General features: G+C 39.2%; 1 protein-coding gene across 1 annotated transcript; it reads left to right on the top strand.

The window, feature by feature from the left end:
- The first annotated feature begins 800 nt into the window (after positions 1-800).
- On the top strand, positions 801-7980 carry LOC114102718 (serpin B9-like). The gene is made up of 6 exons (XM_027948217.2): positions 801-968; positions 3492-3629; positions 4203-4320; positions 5715-5857; positions 6744-6899; positions 7566-7980. Exons 1-6 carry the CDS (start codon positions 801-803, stop codon positions 7968-7970), a joined length of 1128 nt encoding a protein of 375 aa, XP_027804018.2. The 3' UTR covers positions 7971-7980.
- The last annotated feature ends 5364 nt before the right edge of the window (positions 7981-13344 follow it).

Raw genomic sequence — 13344 nt, 5'->3', positions numbered from 1 at the left:
GGAGGCTGTGACAGAGGAGGACTGCAGCAAGGGATGGGACCAGGCAGATGGGATGCAATTTACAAAACATATTTTTGAGTTCCTCCCTAGGGTCACTGGAGATTTAAGGGTGGGATCATAGGATCAAGATAGCACTTCCCTCTCAGGATGCTGTGTGTCTGTCCATCTGAACTCTTGATAGGGGGAGCCCATGTTCTGAGGCTCCCCAGCCCACTTGATTTGCATTTTAGTGAGCAGAGGCTGATTGTACTGGTGATCTCAGGGCCAGCCTCTGACCAGAGGCTCTGGAGTGGAGCCAGGCGGTTTGTACTAGGCACAGGATCACAGGGGCTGGAGAAGTGGAGTGGGGTAGAAAGATTTGGGAGGGGGCTAAAGGCAGGCTTGGACATCAGTTTGAGGGGACCTTGGAGAATGAGAAGTTGTTTCCCAGGATCTAAGGCCAGCCCCTGGTGAGGGAGGGTCTCACTGCATAGAGCTGCCCCATGGTGTTTACACTCCACTCTCTCTGGCTTCAAGCAGCACCTCCTTGCTCTTGCTTTGACTACTCCCTCTTCTTTCTTTGACCTGTCAACTTCTGTTCTCCTCTGCATGCTTTTCTGCTCTTCCTTTCCTTGACAGTTTGATGTTCTACAGACACCAGCCCCTTCCTCACATGTCTAATCTACTCCCACGGCTTTCACTGGTACTCAGAAATTTTCTGAATTCACAAGAAAAATGAAAGTGAAGCAGAGACCACACACAGTGTTCTGAGCCCCATTTCATTGTGTTTCTCTGTCTTCTTTGTCCCCAGACCCTGAATCATGGATTCTCTTTCAAAAGCAAATGGCACCTTTGCCATCCAGGTTTTGAAGATGCTGTGTCAAGACAGACCTTCACAAAATGTGTTTTTTTCCCCCCTGAGCATCTCCTCTGCCTTGGCCACGGTCCTCCTGGGGGCAAAGGGGAACACCAAGGTCCAGATGGCTCAGGTAAGCTCACCTGTCACCCAGGAGGAGAGACTGGTCTGCAAGGTTGTCTTTTATCCCCTCCTTAAATTTTTCCAGAACTGTTGAGGAAGGAGGGGTGAGCCTGGACCATTTCAGGGAGAGGGTACAGGAGGAGGGGAAGGAGAGAGGTGAGGAGTTTCCTCCAGTGAGATGTTGTGGGGGTTGCTCACAGGGGTTACTGTGTAATCTCTTTTTCATTTTTAACTTTTCTTGTGAGTATTTGTAAAATTTTTCTTACAATTGCTGATGTCTGTCTATGTTGGATAGAAATGTGTGCTTTCTTTGAAAGAATCAGTTCTTGGATTTATTGAGCATTTCGTGTTTTCCCCTAAATCCCTTAGGAATTTTTCTCTACCTTTTCTAGCACCATGAGTTGGGAGTTTTGTTATATCATTATTTCCTTTGTAACATTAAAATAATAAATGTTCTTTTAACTATTTTTTGTTCTAATTATTAGGGTAATATAACATTCATTTTATTTTCTAAATCATAAGTCACATATTTAAATAGTATTTTAAATATTTATTTCAAATCATTCTTTAGAAGAAAAAAAATATTTTTATTGTCTACCTTATTGAGAATCATCAAGGTCGGTGTGGAAACTCTCTTTAACTGCTGCTGCTGGCATTAAGGACTTACGGATGTCTCCCCAGATACAGCCACTCCAGAGGCCCCTTCTTCTGCTGCAGTCTTGTCAGGGAGAGGAAGCTTCCAGGGACAGCAAGACAAAAATTGACATTCTACTATAGGCTGTGGGACACCCCTATAATGAAAACAAAATATGGGTTGTAGAGAGAACCCGAACCATCCAAGGATTCATTGACTTCATCAAGAAGTTCCTTAAACTTGTGGCCTTGGAACAGTTGTTCACTTATGGGAATCAGTTCTTTGCTCCTCCCCCAGATGAGGGATGTTTGGGCAGTGATGGTAAACTGGTCCTACAGTACTGCAAATCTCAGGCCTGGGGATGAGCCACAGAGGAAAAACAACTTGCTACTCAAAATGGCTTTTCACAGAGGAAACGGCTCCAAAAAGTTCTAACGCTTGTTGTGACAAGAGACTTAACAGATATGAGCTAGTCAGCGTGTGTCCACTGTGACTCATGTTTATGCATAAGAAAACATCTGTAGAGTGAATAGACTAACAAAAATATGATTTGTGTTAATACACAAATCTTTGTAAAGATTGCCGTTACATTATTCCTGTTGCTCCTGCCTATTACAACTGTTGTTCCAGATCTGCCTCCAAGGTTGAAAAGACTGAAACTACATAACCTTCATTACCAATTTTCAAAATGATTCAAATTGTTTACTGGTAGAATTGGCACTCTGCCAATTTCTTTCATGGTAAAAATTAATTTACTAAGAGTTTTTTCCTTTTGTTTTTAACTTATTCAGTAAACTTCAGTTTGTGTGGGTTATAAGATGTTTACATTTTTTTTTTTCCTGTTGAATTAGCTTGTCAAACCAAGTCGCATTGACCTCTTAGCTGAATATTTTATATAGTTCAGTAGAGGGCAGTCCAGCTGATACAAAGGTTTGGCAATTTGGTTGTACATCTTTACAAGGTGATAAGACTTTTCTTGTTAATTTCTGGCTAATATCTACCCAAGAAAGCAAGTATGTTGCCAAATGGAAGACTGAAAAAATATATGTAGTTTAAATTTAATTATGTTGGGAAATGGAAGTAACTTTACAAATTCTAGAAAAAAGAGTTTTATACATTTTATCTTTTTTGTGTATACTATCATTTAAGATTGAGTCCAAAGTTGTGTTGCTATGTCACTTATTTAAACAATGTCAAAAGGGAGTTATTTCCTTAGAAACTGTTTTCAATAATTAGTTAGAGGTTAGTTTCCATGTTATTGGTATTTTATTTGTAGTGTTGTTGATTTTTAGTTTCCTACATTGAGGTCATTGAATATAAATTGTGTCATTTGCATACTTCAGAATCAAATGAAACTCTTCTTGTGACCTAACATGACACCTTTGAAATATAAAGTATCACATAATATACATATATTATCTCTTTCTAGGATACTGTTTAAGAACAGATTTATTCTTATTAATCATATTGCTCAATTTATACATTTATTTTCTTTTAAATATTATCATGACGATTGCATTCCTGTCCATTTTTTTCTTGGATTTTTAGTGTTTTTAACTGCATCTTTTTTTGTAAATAAATTATTGAGGCAAGTTATTCTCTTTTCTGACACATTTATGGTGTCTGTGGATGCAGGACTTAAGAATAGTTCCTTTTATTTATTTTTTTATTGCTCATCTCTAAACTATGCAGAGAGTGCTGTGCAGGTACAAGAGCCATATCTTTTATTCACCAGCTTCCTAGTGCCTCTCTCCACCTATCTCACCAGTATCACTTCTCAATTAGAATCAACTTCCTTTCAAAAGAAAAATTTATGCAGTATTTGAGAAAATAATTGCTTGCAAATTCTTATTGAGACCAAAATCATAATTGACAGAGTTTTGCTGCTTTCCTTCACAGGCAATGTCTTTAAACACAGAGGAAGATATCCATAAGGGCTTCCAGATGCTTCTTACCCAAGTGAACAAGCCTGGCTCAAAGTACTTACTTAGAACAGCCAATAGGCTCTTTGGAGAGAAGACCTGTGATTTCCTCTCAGTAAGTTGAATCAGCAGAGCAATAAAAGTTGTATTTAAAACACCTGGTGATATACAACCCAGAAGAGGGATTCTAGAGACAAGGTAGGATGGCACATTTGGGAGGCTGTGGCAAGACGATGGAGAGTTAGAGGCCATCTTGGGCAACCTAGTGACACCTTGTCTCAAGAACAAAATGAAAAACTGCCTTGGGACATAGCTCAGTGGTACAGCATTTGCCTAGGATGCTCAAGGCCCAGGGCTCAATCCCCAGTACTGCAAAAACAAGGAAAAAATGAACAATATTCTAGAGAATTTGAGAAACTTATAGTAAACTATTTTTTAAATAAAGACCCCAATTCTATAATCATAACTTGTATTATTTCAATTTTGGCAATGTCTCAAATTTTATTTATTATTTCTGGTTATTCAGGGCTCTGCAAATATCTCTTTACAAACTAAAATGTTTCACCATCAAGTAGTTTAAGATTTGATCATGTTTTTAATTTTAAGAAAAGCCTAAAAGCTAGCTTTCAGAATGTTTTGAAGATCACTGTCATTTTATGGCCAGCATCTGAACTTTTTCTCTCCCAAGACATTTAAGGAGTCCTGTCTTCAGTTCTACCATGGGGAGCTGGAGCTGCTGTCCTTTGCCGAAGCTACAGAGAAGTCCAGGGAGCATATAAATACTTGGGTCTCAAAAGAGATGAAAGGTCAGAATTATGAGTTATTTCACTCTCCTCCCACCCCACCTCTGTTCTCCTCTCTTCTCTCCTCTACCTCTCCTCCACACTATTAATATCACTGGTGTTGCAGAAGGTCAGAGCCAGCTCATCTGGCTGAGCCTCTTGGTGCCTGTGAACCTTAGTGACTCACAGAAGATCTGATCAATGCTCAGGTTTTCAAAACCAGACAATTAATGCTGTCTGTTCTCCTAGGACAGGAGTGACTGATATAAGTGTCAACAGAAACTTGTAGGTCAGATTTCCCATGTAATAATTTACTTGGCACCGGCCTGTATTGTTCATATGGCAGGTGACTATCCTCTGTGGGAACAGATCAATGGGCCAGATCTTCCCAAGTCATGCCCTTGGCCCTCCTCTTTATGGGGTCAGTTTGGACTTCATTTCTCCCACTTTGACATGTTAGGGTGACTTCTCCTATTGCTTCTTTCATATCTCTCACTTAAGCACTCTTCATCAGACTTGAGAAGCCTAGACTTGATTAGTCAGCTACAGAGCCTCTCTCAGGGCTGATCCATTCCACAGACTGAAAACATCTTCCATGCAGGGTTAAAATTTACTCATTTCTGTTTCAGAGTGTGACAAGTTCTAATCTTGGTCCTCAAGATCAATGATGGTTTGATGTTGAAATCATTCAGATAATTTATGCAACACTAGGAACATCCTTATTTCTGCTAACAAATGAGACCATAAAAAATAGAGGTAGTCCTTTCCACTGTTTATTCTTGGAATCTTTATTTCTTGTGTCCTCTTTAGGCAGCAAATTACTAGGGATGCTCTTAGTTTTTTGGAAACATACCACTTGATATCCAAGTTAAACAGGATATACCTTCACCTACCCAAATCATTTTCTGTTCCAGGGATTCCAGGTGTCAGGAGGGTGCAATCATAATATCTCTTCTGTAGTTTCTTTAGAAACTCCTCCCATGTCCCTGCTCTGGAGCTATGCAACTCTATCTGCCCCAGGAATGTTGCCAGGTAGCTGTACAATGTTAGAACTGGGCCTGACTACAGGGCCTTAGACCTGATGCTGCTCTTACCCACAGCAGGTAATGTCAGCTCCTACCCAGCCCCTCTCTCCTTTGCTGCTTGTCTTCTTCTCAAACCTGGTGTCAAGTTTCTGCTTTGTCCCAACCTGATTTCCTCCAGTGACTTAGAAGTCTTTCACCATCTTCAACTTAGTGGCTCTTGCAGCGACTGTCATCCTGAATACCACTCATAGTTGGGATTTTAAACTTTTATACGTATCATCCAAACTCAACACATTTGAAACCAGAATGTTAGGATCTCCAAGACATCATTGTCATGATTATTTACTATGGGTTCAGAAAAGCAACTGACAGAGTTTGTGCTTGTCTTGAAAGGTAAAATTCCAGAGTTGCTACCAACGAACTCAATTGATGGGCAGGCCAAGTTGGTTCTTGTCAATGCCAATTACTTCAAAGGAATGTGGGATGAGCCATTTGACAAATCACGTGTGTGTGAAATGCCTTTCCTAATAAACCAGGTAGGGAGAGACTTTCAAAAATTATGCTACTTTGATGAAGAGATTGAATAGAAAATTTAACTTTGTAAAGGCATAAATGGTTAATAATAATTTCAAACTTATCATCTCTCTTAATGAATTTTAATCTTAGTGAAAAAATGATTTGAATAAATGATACTTGCTCTCTATTATAGTTTAAATCCTATTATCCTATTAGCACTCTCACTGCCTCTGATGAAGTCTCCTACATGTACTGGTTTAACATCATTCTGGAAACAAAGATCTTCCTATTGACTCAAGTTGCTTAGATAAAAAGCAAAATGAGGTGATATATGTATGTGTATGTATATATACATATATAAATATATATATGTTTATACATGTATATATGAATGACACGAGGAAGAATGCAAAGCAGGAATGTGACAACACATTTCTTGAATCAGGATTTTTTAAAAATATTTTTGTTTAATGAGAGATCCACCTCAGGGGCTTGTGCATGTTAACCAAGTACTATACCACTGAGCTACTCCCCAGATTTTGCATCTATTACTTTTTAAATTAAAGTAATCTCTCATTTGAATTGTTGTTAATCATAACTTATTACTGATTCAGTATCTGCATCACTGTACCATTAAAAATGAGTGGCAAAGGCCTTAGTCAACTGTGAGCTATAACTTTATTAAAACAGATATTAGACTAGTTTGCTAAATTCTCTAATCCTTTAAAATACAGTGTAATGCAATAAGGAAGCTTGTATGCAGTAACCTCCTCCCCTCTTTATAAGGCATGTTTATGATAACAATGTATTAATTTCTAGCAGTGCTAGATCACACCAGAGTTGAGAGTTTTCTTTCCCCTTTTTATACCGTTTCAAATGTTGTGCTCATGTGGTCATTCCCCTCAGGAGGAGTCAAGGCCAGTGCAGATGATGTGTCAGAAAGCCAATTTTAACTACATCTACATCAGTGAGGCCCAGACACAGGTGGTGGAGCTGCCCTATGCTGGCAAGGAGCTGAGCATGATCATCCTGCTCCCAGATGAGGACGTGGACCTCAGTGTGGTGAGTTGGGAGGGGCTGCACTCCTTTGAACTCAGAATTTCTGTGGGAAGAATTGGGTACACCCTGTGCCTTTCTTTCAAAGTATCTCCAACCCAAGAGCCCAAATGGCCCAACCCTGTCCTCCTTGCTTCCTTGTGATATGATCCTTATAGAAAGAGAGCCAACCGTCCTCTCAATGGTGGCAGTGCACCGTGATGACCTAAAGGGTCTCTGTGAGCAGAGCAGCTCCCATGGGCTTTCTCTCTGTTCAGGTCCCTAACTGTGAGGATGAGTTTCCACAAACAGTGCCACATTCCACCATAGGCAGATGTCCCTGTCCTGGAGAGGCTCACACTGAGAGCTCTTCCAGTCTCTTGTGCTTGCCAGCAATGGTTCATTGTGTTAAAACTTCATTCAAACCAACAAATACCACAAGAAATGCATCGCTGACTGGGCATAAATGTTTTTCAGAAATAAATATGTTTTGCTAGTGGATGTATAAGGAGGGGCAGCCACAGTGAAATCACATATGGAATAGCATGTGAGATGGTGGACAAGTCAGAGCCCTCACAAGCTTCTGGGCAGCTGAAGGCACTGCTCATCTTGTGTGGATGTTCATGGAAATATCTGTGTGTCCACAGATACCCACCATAGTCTGACTATGAACCTGTGATTCTGGTCTTTCAGGTGGAAAATAGCCTTACTTTTGAGAAATTCATAGACTGGACCGAGGCAGCCTCTTTGCAGAATATTGAAGTGAAAGTTTTCATTCCAAGATTTAAACTGCAGGGGGATTACGTCATGGAGTCTGTGCTTCAGCGTCTGGGAATGGTCGATGTCTTCCAAGAGGGCCAGGCTGACTTGTCTGCAATGTCAACTGAGACAGACCTGTGTCTGTCCAAGTTTGTGCACAAGAGTGTCTTGGAAGTGAATGAGGAAGGCACTGAGGCTGTGGCGGGCTCAGATATACATGATATGGATGACTGCTTTTCATATTTACCATATTTCACTGCTGATCACCCCTTCCTTTTCTTTATCAGGCATAATGAAACCAACACTCTTCTGTTCTGTGGCAGATTCTCATCTCCCTAAGGGTTGTACTTCCCCTCCATGAAAAATTTCCTTCTTTCCATGTCCCCAAGTTCCCACTACAGTTCATAAGGATGGGCCTTTAGGTGAACACCAAGTAGGAAGATGAGGGCAGGGTCCTAAGCCTTCTGAACCACTTGATCTTATTTGATCTCATGATGCACACACTCAGCTGTCCCCACACTGCCCACTCATTGTACCACAGAACCAGGTCATGGCCAATAGGCTGTCCTGATTCCCTGTTGTATTAGGATGAGTGCAGTACAGATGCCTAGGATAGCTTGCAAACTTTCCCCTGATGGCCCCAAACACATTTCCCAGTCATTCCACATGCAATTCCTTCTACTTATCCTGTGCTTTCCTGTATTTTAAACTTGTCACACACCTGCCTTAGCTGAATGCCACAATAGTAATAAATGCTGGTATATACTGTTACTATTATTCAAGTTTAAAGAACAACAAGTTTTAGTCTGGAGGTGTGTCTCAGTGGTAGAGCACTTGCCTAGCATATGTGAGGCACTAGGTTTGACCCTGAGCACCACAAAAAATTAAAATAAATAAATAAAGATATTGTGTTTATCTATGACTGACAAAACACTTTAATACACATTTTAGTTTTGTCTATCTTTGGCATTCACCCTTCATCATTCAGCACATATATGCTAAGAATTGCAATAGATAATAGGGACACAACAGAACAGAGTCATAGTCCTTTGATATCTGCTCTTTAATGTGTGTTCCCAATTTATATAGAGTTTAGAACAACCAGATTGGATAGTTGAATAGTTTGAACTGCCATATACCCCCCTTGCAGCTAGGACACCTTGCCTGGTGGTATTGCATTTCTCTACCTCCAACCCAAAGAGTTAAAAGCCATTAGCTGCTGCAGTCTGGCTGGGCACAAATCACGAGCCACTGAAGCAGGAACAAACTTTATTTCTGAACTCCACCAGCACACTCCACACACGCTCCTGGGAACTCTCCTGAATGCCACGCGACTCCTCCAGGAACCAGCAACTGGAAATATCCCTCCTCCAGCACTTCCCCAACCAATGAGAACTCTCTGGGAATCCCCATGAGATCTCAAGCGAAACTCAACGGGAACTCAGCCAGAACTCAAAAGTCATCATCTTAATGGCTCGCTAGCATCACCTCTCAACCACTACTTCTGGCAAAAATGCCATGTGTCATCCTGACTCGGCTGTGGCCCTCAACATTTCCCCCCTTCTGTTTAATTAAACAACAAGCAATGTGCCTGTTAGGCTGTCCAATACTACATATGGTCCTTACCTGTCATTGGATGAGCTGATCTCAAGGCGTCAGCCTCCTGTCTTAGGTTGGTATCACTGCAATTGGATCATACCCGTCACTGACTACCAGTCCAGCATACAGCCATACTTGTGGATAGGCCTAGGCACCAGTGTGTGGAGGGGTTCTTTGCCTCACCTCTGTTGGCCCCCAAATTTTAGACCATCACTAGCAGAAGGGAGGAGGATACAGAAATGCCACGACACCAAGCCAATTGACGGCTCCTTTGGAAAAATTGTACCACCGGTGACACCATCAGCAAAGATACGCCAGTACTACCACAATTCGCTGCACCAGCAGATAGTTCATAATGCATACAAGTGATACATAGTCTAGGCAAGTTCTGCAAGCAGTTCAAAGCAGAGGAATCTATCAATATGTCCATTTCCTCCCAAAGTAAATCGACTCCTTGATTGAGCATTACTTGTTGAGTTATTATTCATTGATGCATCAATTTATACAGTTTACTGTGATAGCTATCGAAGAAGCTGTAGTTTGGTTTTATCTTTGTCTTCACCGGCACTAGGATGAAGATAGGAATTCTGGCAATGATGGCTAAAAAAAAATTATGTAACATTCCAACAGGTACTAAGAAAACAATTTTCTGAACAATTTACATTATCCTGAACAGAATTATTAAATATAATGAAAAGGAAAGGTGAAAGTAAACAAACAGATCTGTTAACCTCCTTTTTTGTTCACATATTAAAACAATCCTCAACAGCTGTTTACCCAATTTGAATTAAACCATTTAAATCACGTGAATAAAACAAAATTCGGATACATTTTTTCATGAGTGCTCCTCATATATGATATACACACATACAGACATACAACACAAAACACAAGTGTGCACACATAACATACAACACATAAGACAATAGTAAAGGCCTTGTAGCTTTACACAGGTGAAATATCCATTGCAATGTTTAAAAACTCCACAGTCAAAAAATAAAACTGACCAGAAAAACATTAACCTCGGTCTGTATGAGCTCAAAAAATAAAATAGAACTTCATGATGTGGGAAAAGGCAATAATAAAATAGATATTGAAAAAAGACATCCTGGTTACCACCTGGGTTTGACTCTTTTTTGGATATCCCATCCTTTTTCCTGTAAGTTGCATAATGGGTCTGAAGGTATTCCCACAAGCAAGCCCCAAGGTTTTTTCATTTGAAATAGACTTTAATGGTGTTCATTATTCATTAGCCTCCAGGAGTGGGAGAACCACTGTTGCAGATGTAAGAATAGCCAAGCTGGAGCTCTGGATATCAGCTGTTATGGATTTGAGTCAAATCATCTTCTTTTTGATCTGTAGAAATTGCTTTGATTAGTCTCTGGAATCCAAATTGGCTGCTGTTCTCCCTGTGGAAACACACAAACAGAACCCCAACTCCAGACAATCACTGGTTCAGGACCTTAGTTAATCTCTCTGGAATCCAAATTGGCTGCTGTTTTCCCTGTGGAAACACACAAACAGAACCCCGACTCCAGACAATCACTGGGTCAGGACCTTTCCATTGTCCTGTTCGAATATCCTTCCAAAGTACCTTAGGCTTATGTACATTTTTTGGATACATATGCCTTTCTGCAGCACTAAGCCCTGATGAATCCAAATTTAAAAAGTTTAGAGTAAAAAGGGTTATTTTAAGTTTATCTATGGGGGATATATACCCCTTTCCAATTCCCTCTTTTTGCTTTAATAAGTACATTTTAATAGTTTGATGAGCTCTTTCAACTGTGCCTTGTCCCTGTGGATTGTATGGGATTCCTGTTATGTGAGTAAAGCCAAATGATGAGCAAAATTGTTTAAAAGAGGTAGAAGTATAACCAGGACCATTATCTGTTTTTAACTGTTTTGGAATGCCCACAGTGGCAAAATTTTGTAAGCAATGAGCTATAATATCTTTAGTTTTTTCTCCAGCATAAAGGGAGCCCATCAAAAATCTGTAAGAAGTATCAACTGTAACATGCAAATATTTTAATTTTCCAAATTCTGGCAAGTGCATGAAGTCCATCTGCCAAATATGGTTAGGTATCAGTCCTCTAGGATTGACTCCAAGATTAACTTGTGGTAAAAAGGTCACACAATTTTGACATTGTCTTATTATATGTCTGGCTTGTTCCTTAGTTATTTTAAAATGCTTTTGTAAAGTATTAGCATTGACATGGAACCTTTTATGAAAATTTGTAGCTTCTTCTAGTGTAGAAAAAATATGTATGTCATGTGTAGTTTTATCTGCTAAATCATTGCCCAAACTAAGGGCTCCAGGCAATCCTGTATGTGCCCTGATATGTCCTATAAAGAATGGATCTTTTCTGTCCCAGATTAGACTTTGCATAGTGGACAAAAAGAGAAAAGAGTAGAGGAAGGAGAAATCCTACCAGCATCTTCAAGGGATACTATAGTATTAACTATATACTGACTATCAGAAAATAAATTAAATACAGAATCTTTAAACATCACAAAAGCTTGTAATACTGCATTAAGCTCTACCTTTTGAGCTGATTGTTTGGGTACTAAAAATGTAAAAGTTTGATCAGAGGTAACTACTGCTGCTGTACCATTATTTGACCCATCAGTGAATATATTTGGAGCATTCATGATAAGTGTTTTTCTTGTCATTTTTGGAAAAACTACAGGATGCGAAGACCAAAAAGACAATAAAGGATTAGATGGTAAGTGGTTATCAAATGAAACATTAGATTTACACATGATTATTGCCCAAGTATTTAACTCATTAGCTAACTCATCAATTTGATCCATAGTATATGGAGTAATAATTTTATTGGGAGAAATTCCAAACACTCACTTCGCTGCTTTTATTCCTTTGAGTATCAATTGTCCTACAGCCTCAGGATACCTAGTAAGAATAGTGTTAGGAGAATAAGATAAATGTATCCACAATAATGGACCTTCTTGCCAAAATACTCCTGTAGGAATATTTTTTGTTGGTAGTACAATAAATAATAAAGGCAAACTTATATCAATTCTATCCAAATGCATATTTTCCATATATGTTTCAATGATTTTTAATGCCTTTGTTGATTCAGGCGTTAACATGCGGGGTGAATTTGGATCTGATGGACCTTTTAGGATATCAAATAAAGGTCCCAACTCTCCTGTTGGTATGCCTAGATAAGGCCTTATCCAATTTATGTCTCCTAATAACTTTTGAAAGTCGTTAAGTGATTTGAGTTGATCTACTCGTATTTGAATTTTTGGTGGACGGACCATGGTTGAGGATAATAGAACTCATAAATAATTAATTGGAAAATTTAATTGTACTTTATTGCTATCTCTAGATTATGATTTTTTAATAAATTTGTAAGTGTGGCATAACATTCTAGCAATGTGTTTTTATCTTTGTGTGCTAACAATACATCATCCATATAGTGAAATATTTGTAGTTCAGGATTTTGATTTCTAAGTGGCTGGATTGCTTTGTTAACATAAATTTGACACATAATTGGGCTGTTAGCCATCCCTTGAGTGAGTACTTTCCATTCATATCTCTGATCAGGACCTTCATGATTTAGTGCAGGGATAGTAAATGCAAAACGTGGACTATCCTCAGGATGAATTGGAATTGAAAAAAAAAATCTTTAATATTTATAGCTAAAACATATCAGGTTTTTGGCAAAGCGGACAATTGAGGAATCCCTGATTGAGCAGGTACCATAATAACCATCTCATTATTAATGGCTCTTAAATCTTGCAATAATCTCCATTTATCAGATTTCTTTTTGATGACAAAAATGGGAGTATTATAGGGAGATATGGAAGGTTGTATATGTCCCTCCGCTAATTGTTGTTTGACCAGGTCATGGGCTTCTTGTATCATTTCTTTAGTCAGGGGCCACTGAGGAACCCATACTGGCCTTTCTGATTTCCAAGTATTTTTTATTGTCTCAGTGACCCCTTCTGAAAACCCAATCCATGTCTATCTATTCATTGATCTATTTGAATTGGTGCTGCTATACCTTGTTCTTGTTCTCCTAATCTTTTTTCTTTCCTAAAACCTTGTCTAGCCCTAATAGTGGGCACATTTGGATTGATGTTATTTGTT

This window comes from Marmota flaviventris, chromosome 6 (assembly GCF_047511675.1).
Source record: "Marmota flaviventris isolate mMarFla1 chromosome 6, mMarFla1.hap1, whole genome shotgun sequence".
Classification (NCBI taxonomy): Eukaryota; Metazoa; Chordata; class Mammalia; order Rodentia; family Sciuridae; genus Marmota; species Marmota flaviventris.
The sequence above is the reverse complement of the archived record's forward strand: the minus strand, read 5'-3'. Positions and strand labels throughout refer to the sequence as shown.

Bases quoted from the DNA above. Each gene is read 5' to 3' on its own strand.
- LOC114102718 (XM_027948217.2), top strand. From the start codon at position 801: ATGGATTCTCTTTCAAAAGCAAATGGCACCTTTGCCATCCAGGTTTTG. The intron at 3,630-4,202 runs GTAAGTTGAATC...TTCTCTCCCAAG, and splicing joins AGACCTGTGATTTCCTCTCA to ACATTTAAGGAGTCCTGTCT. The intron at 4,321-5,714 runs GTCAGAATTATG...TTGTCTTGAAAG, and splicing joins GGTCTCAAAAGAGATGAAAG to GTAAAATTCCAGAGTTGCTA.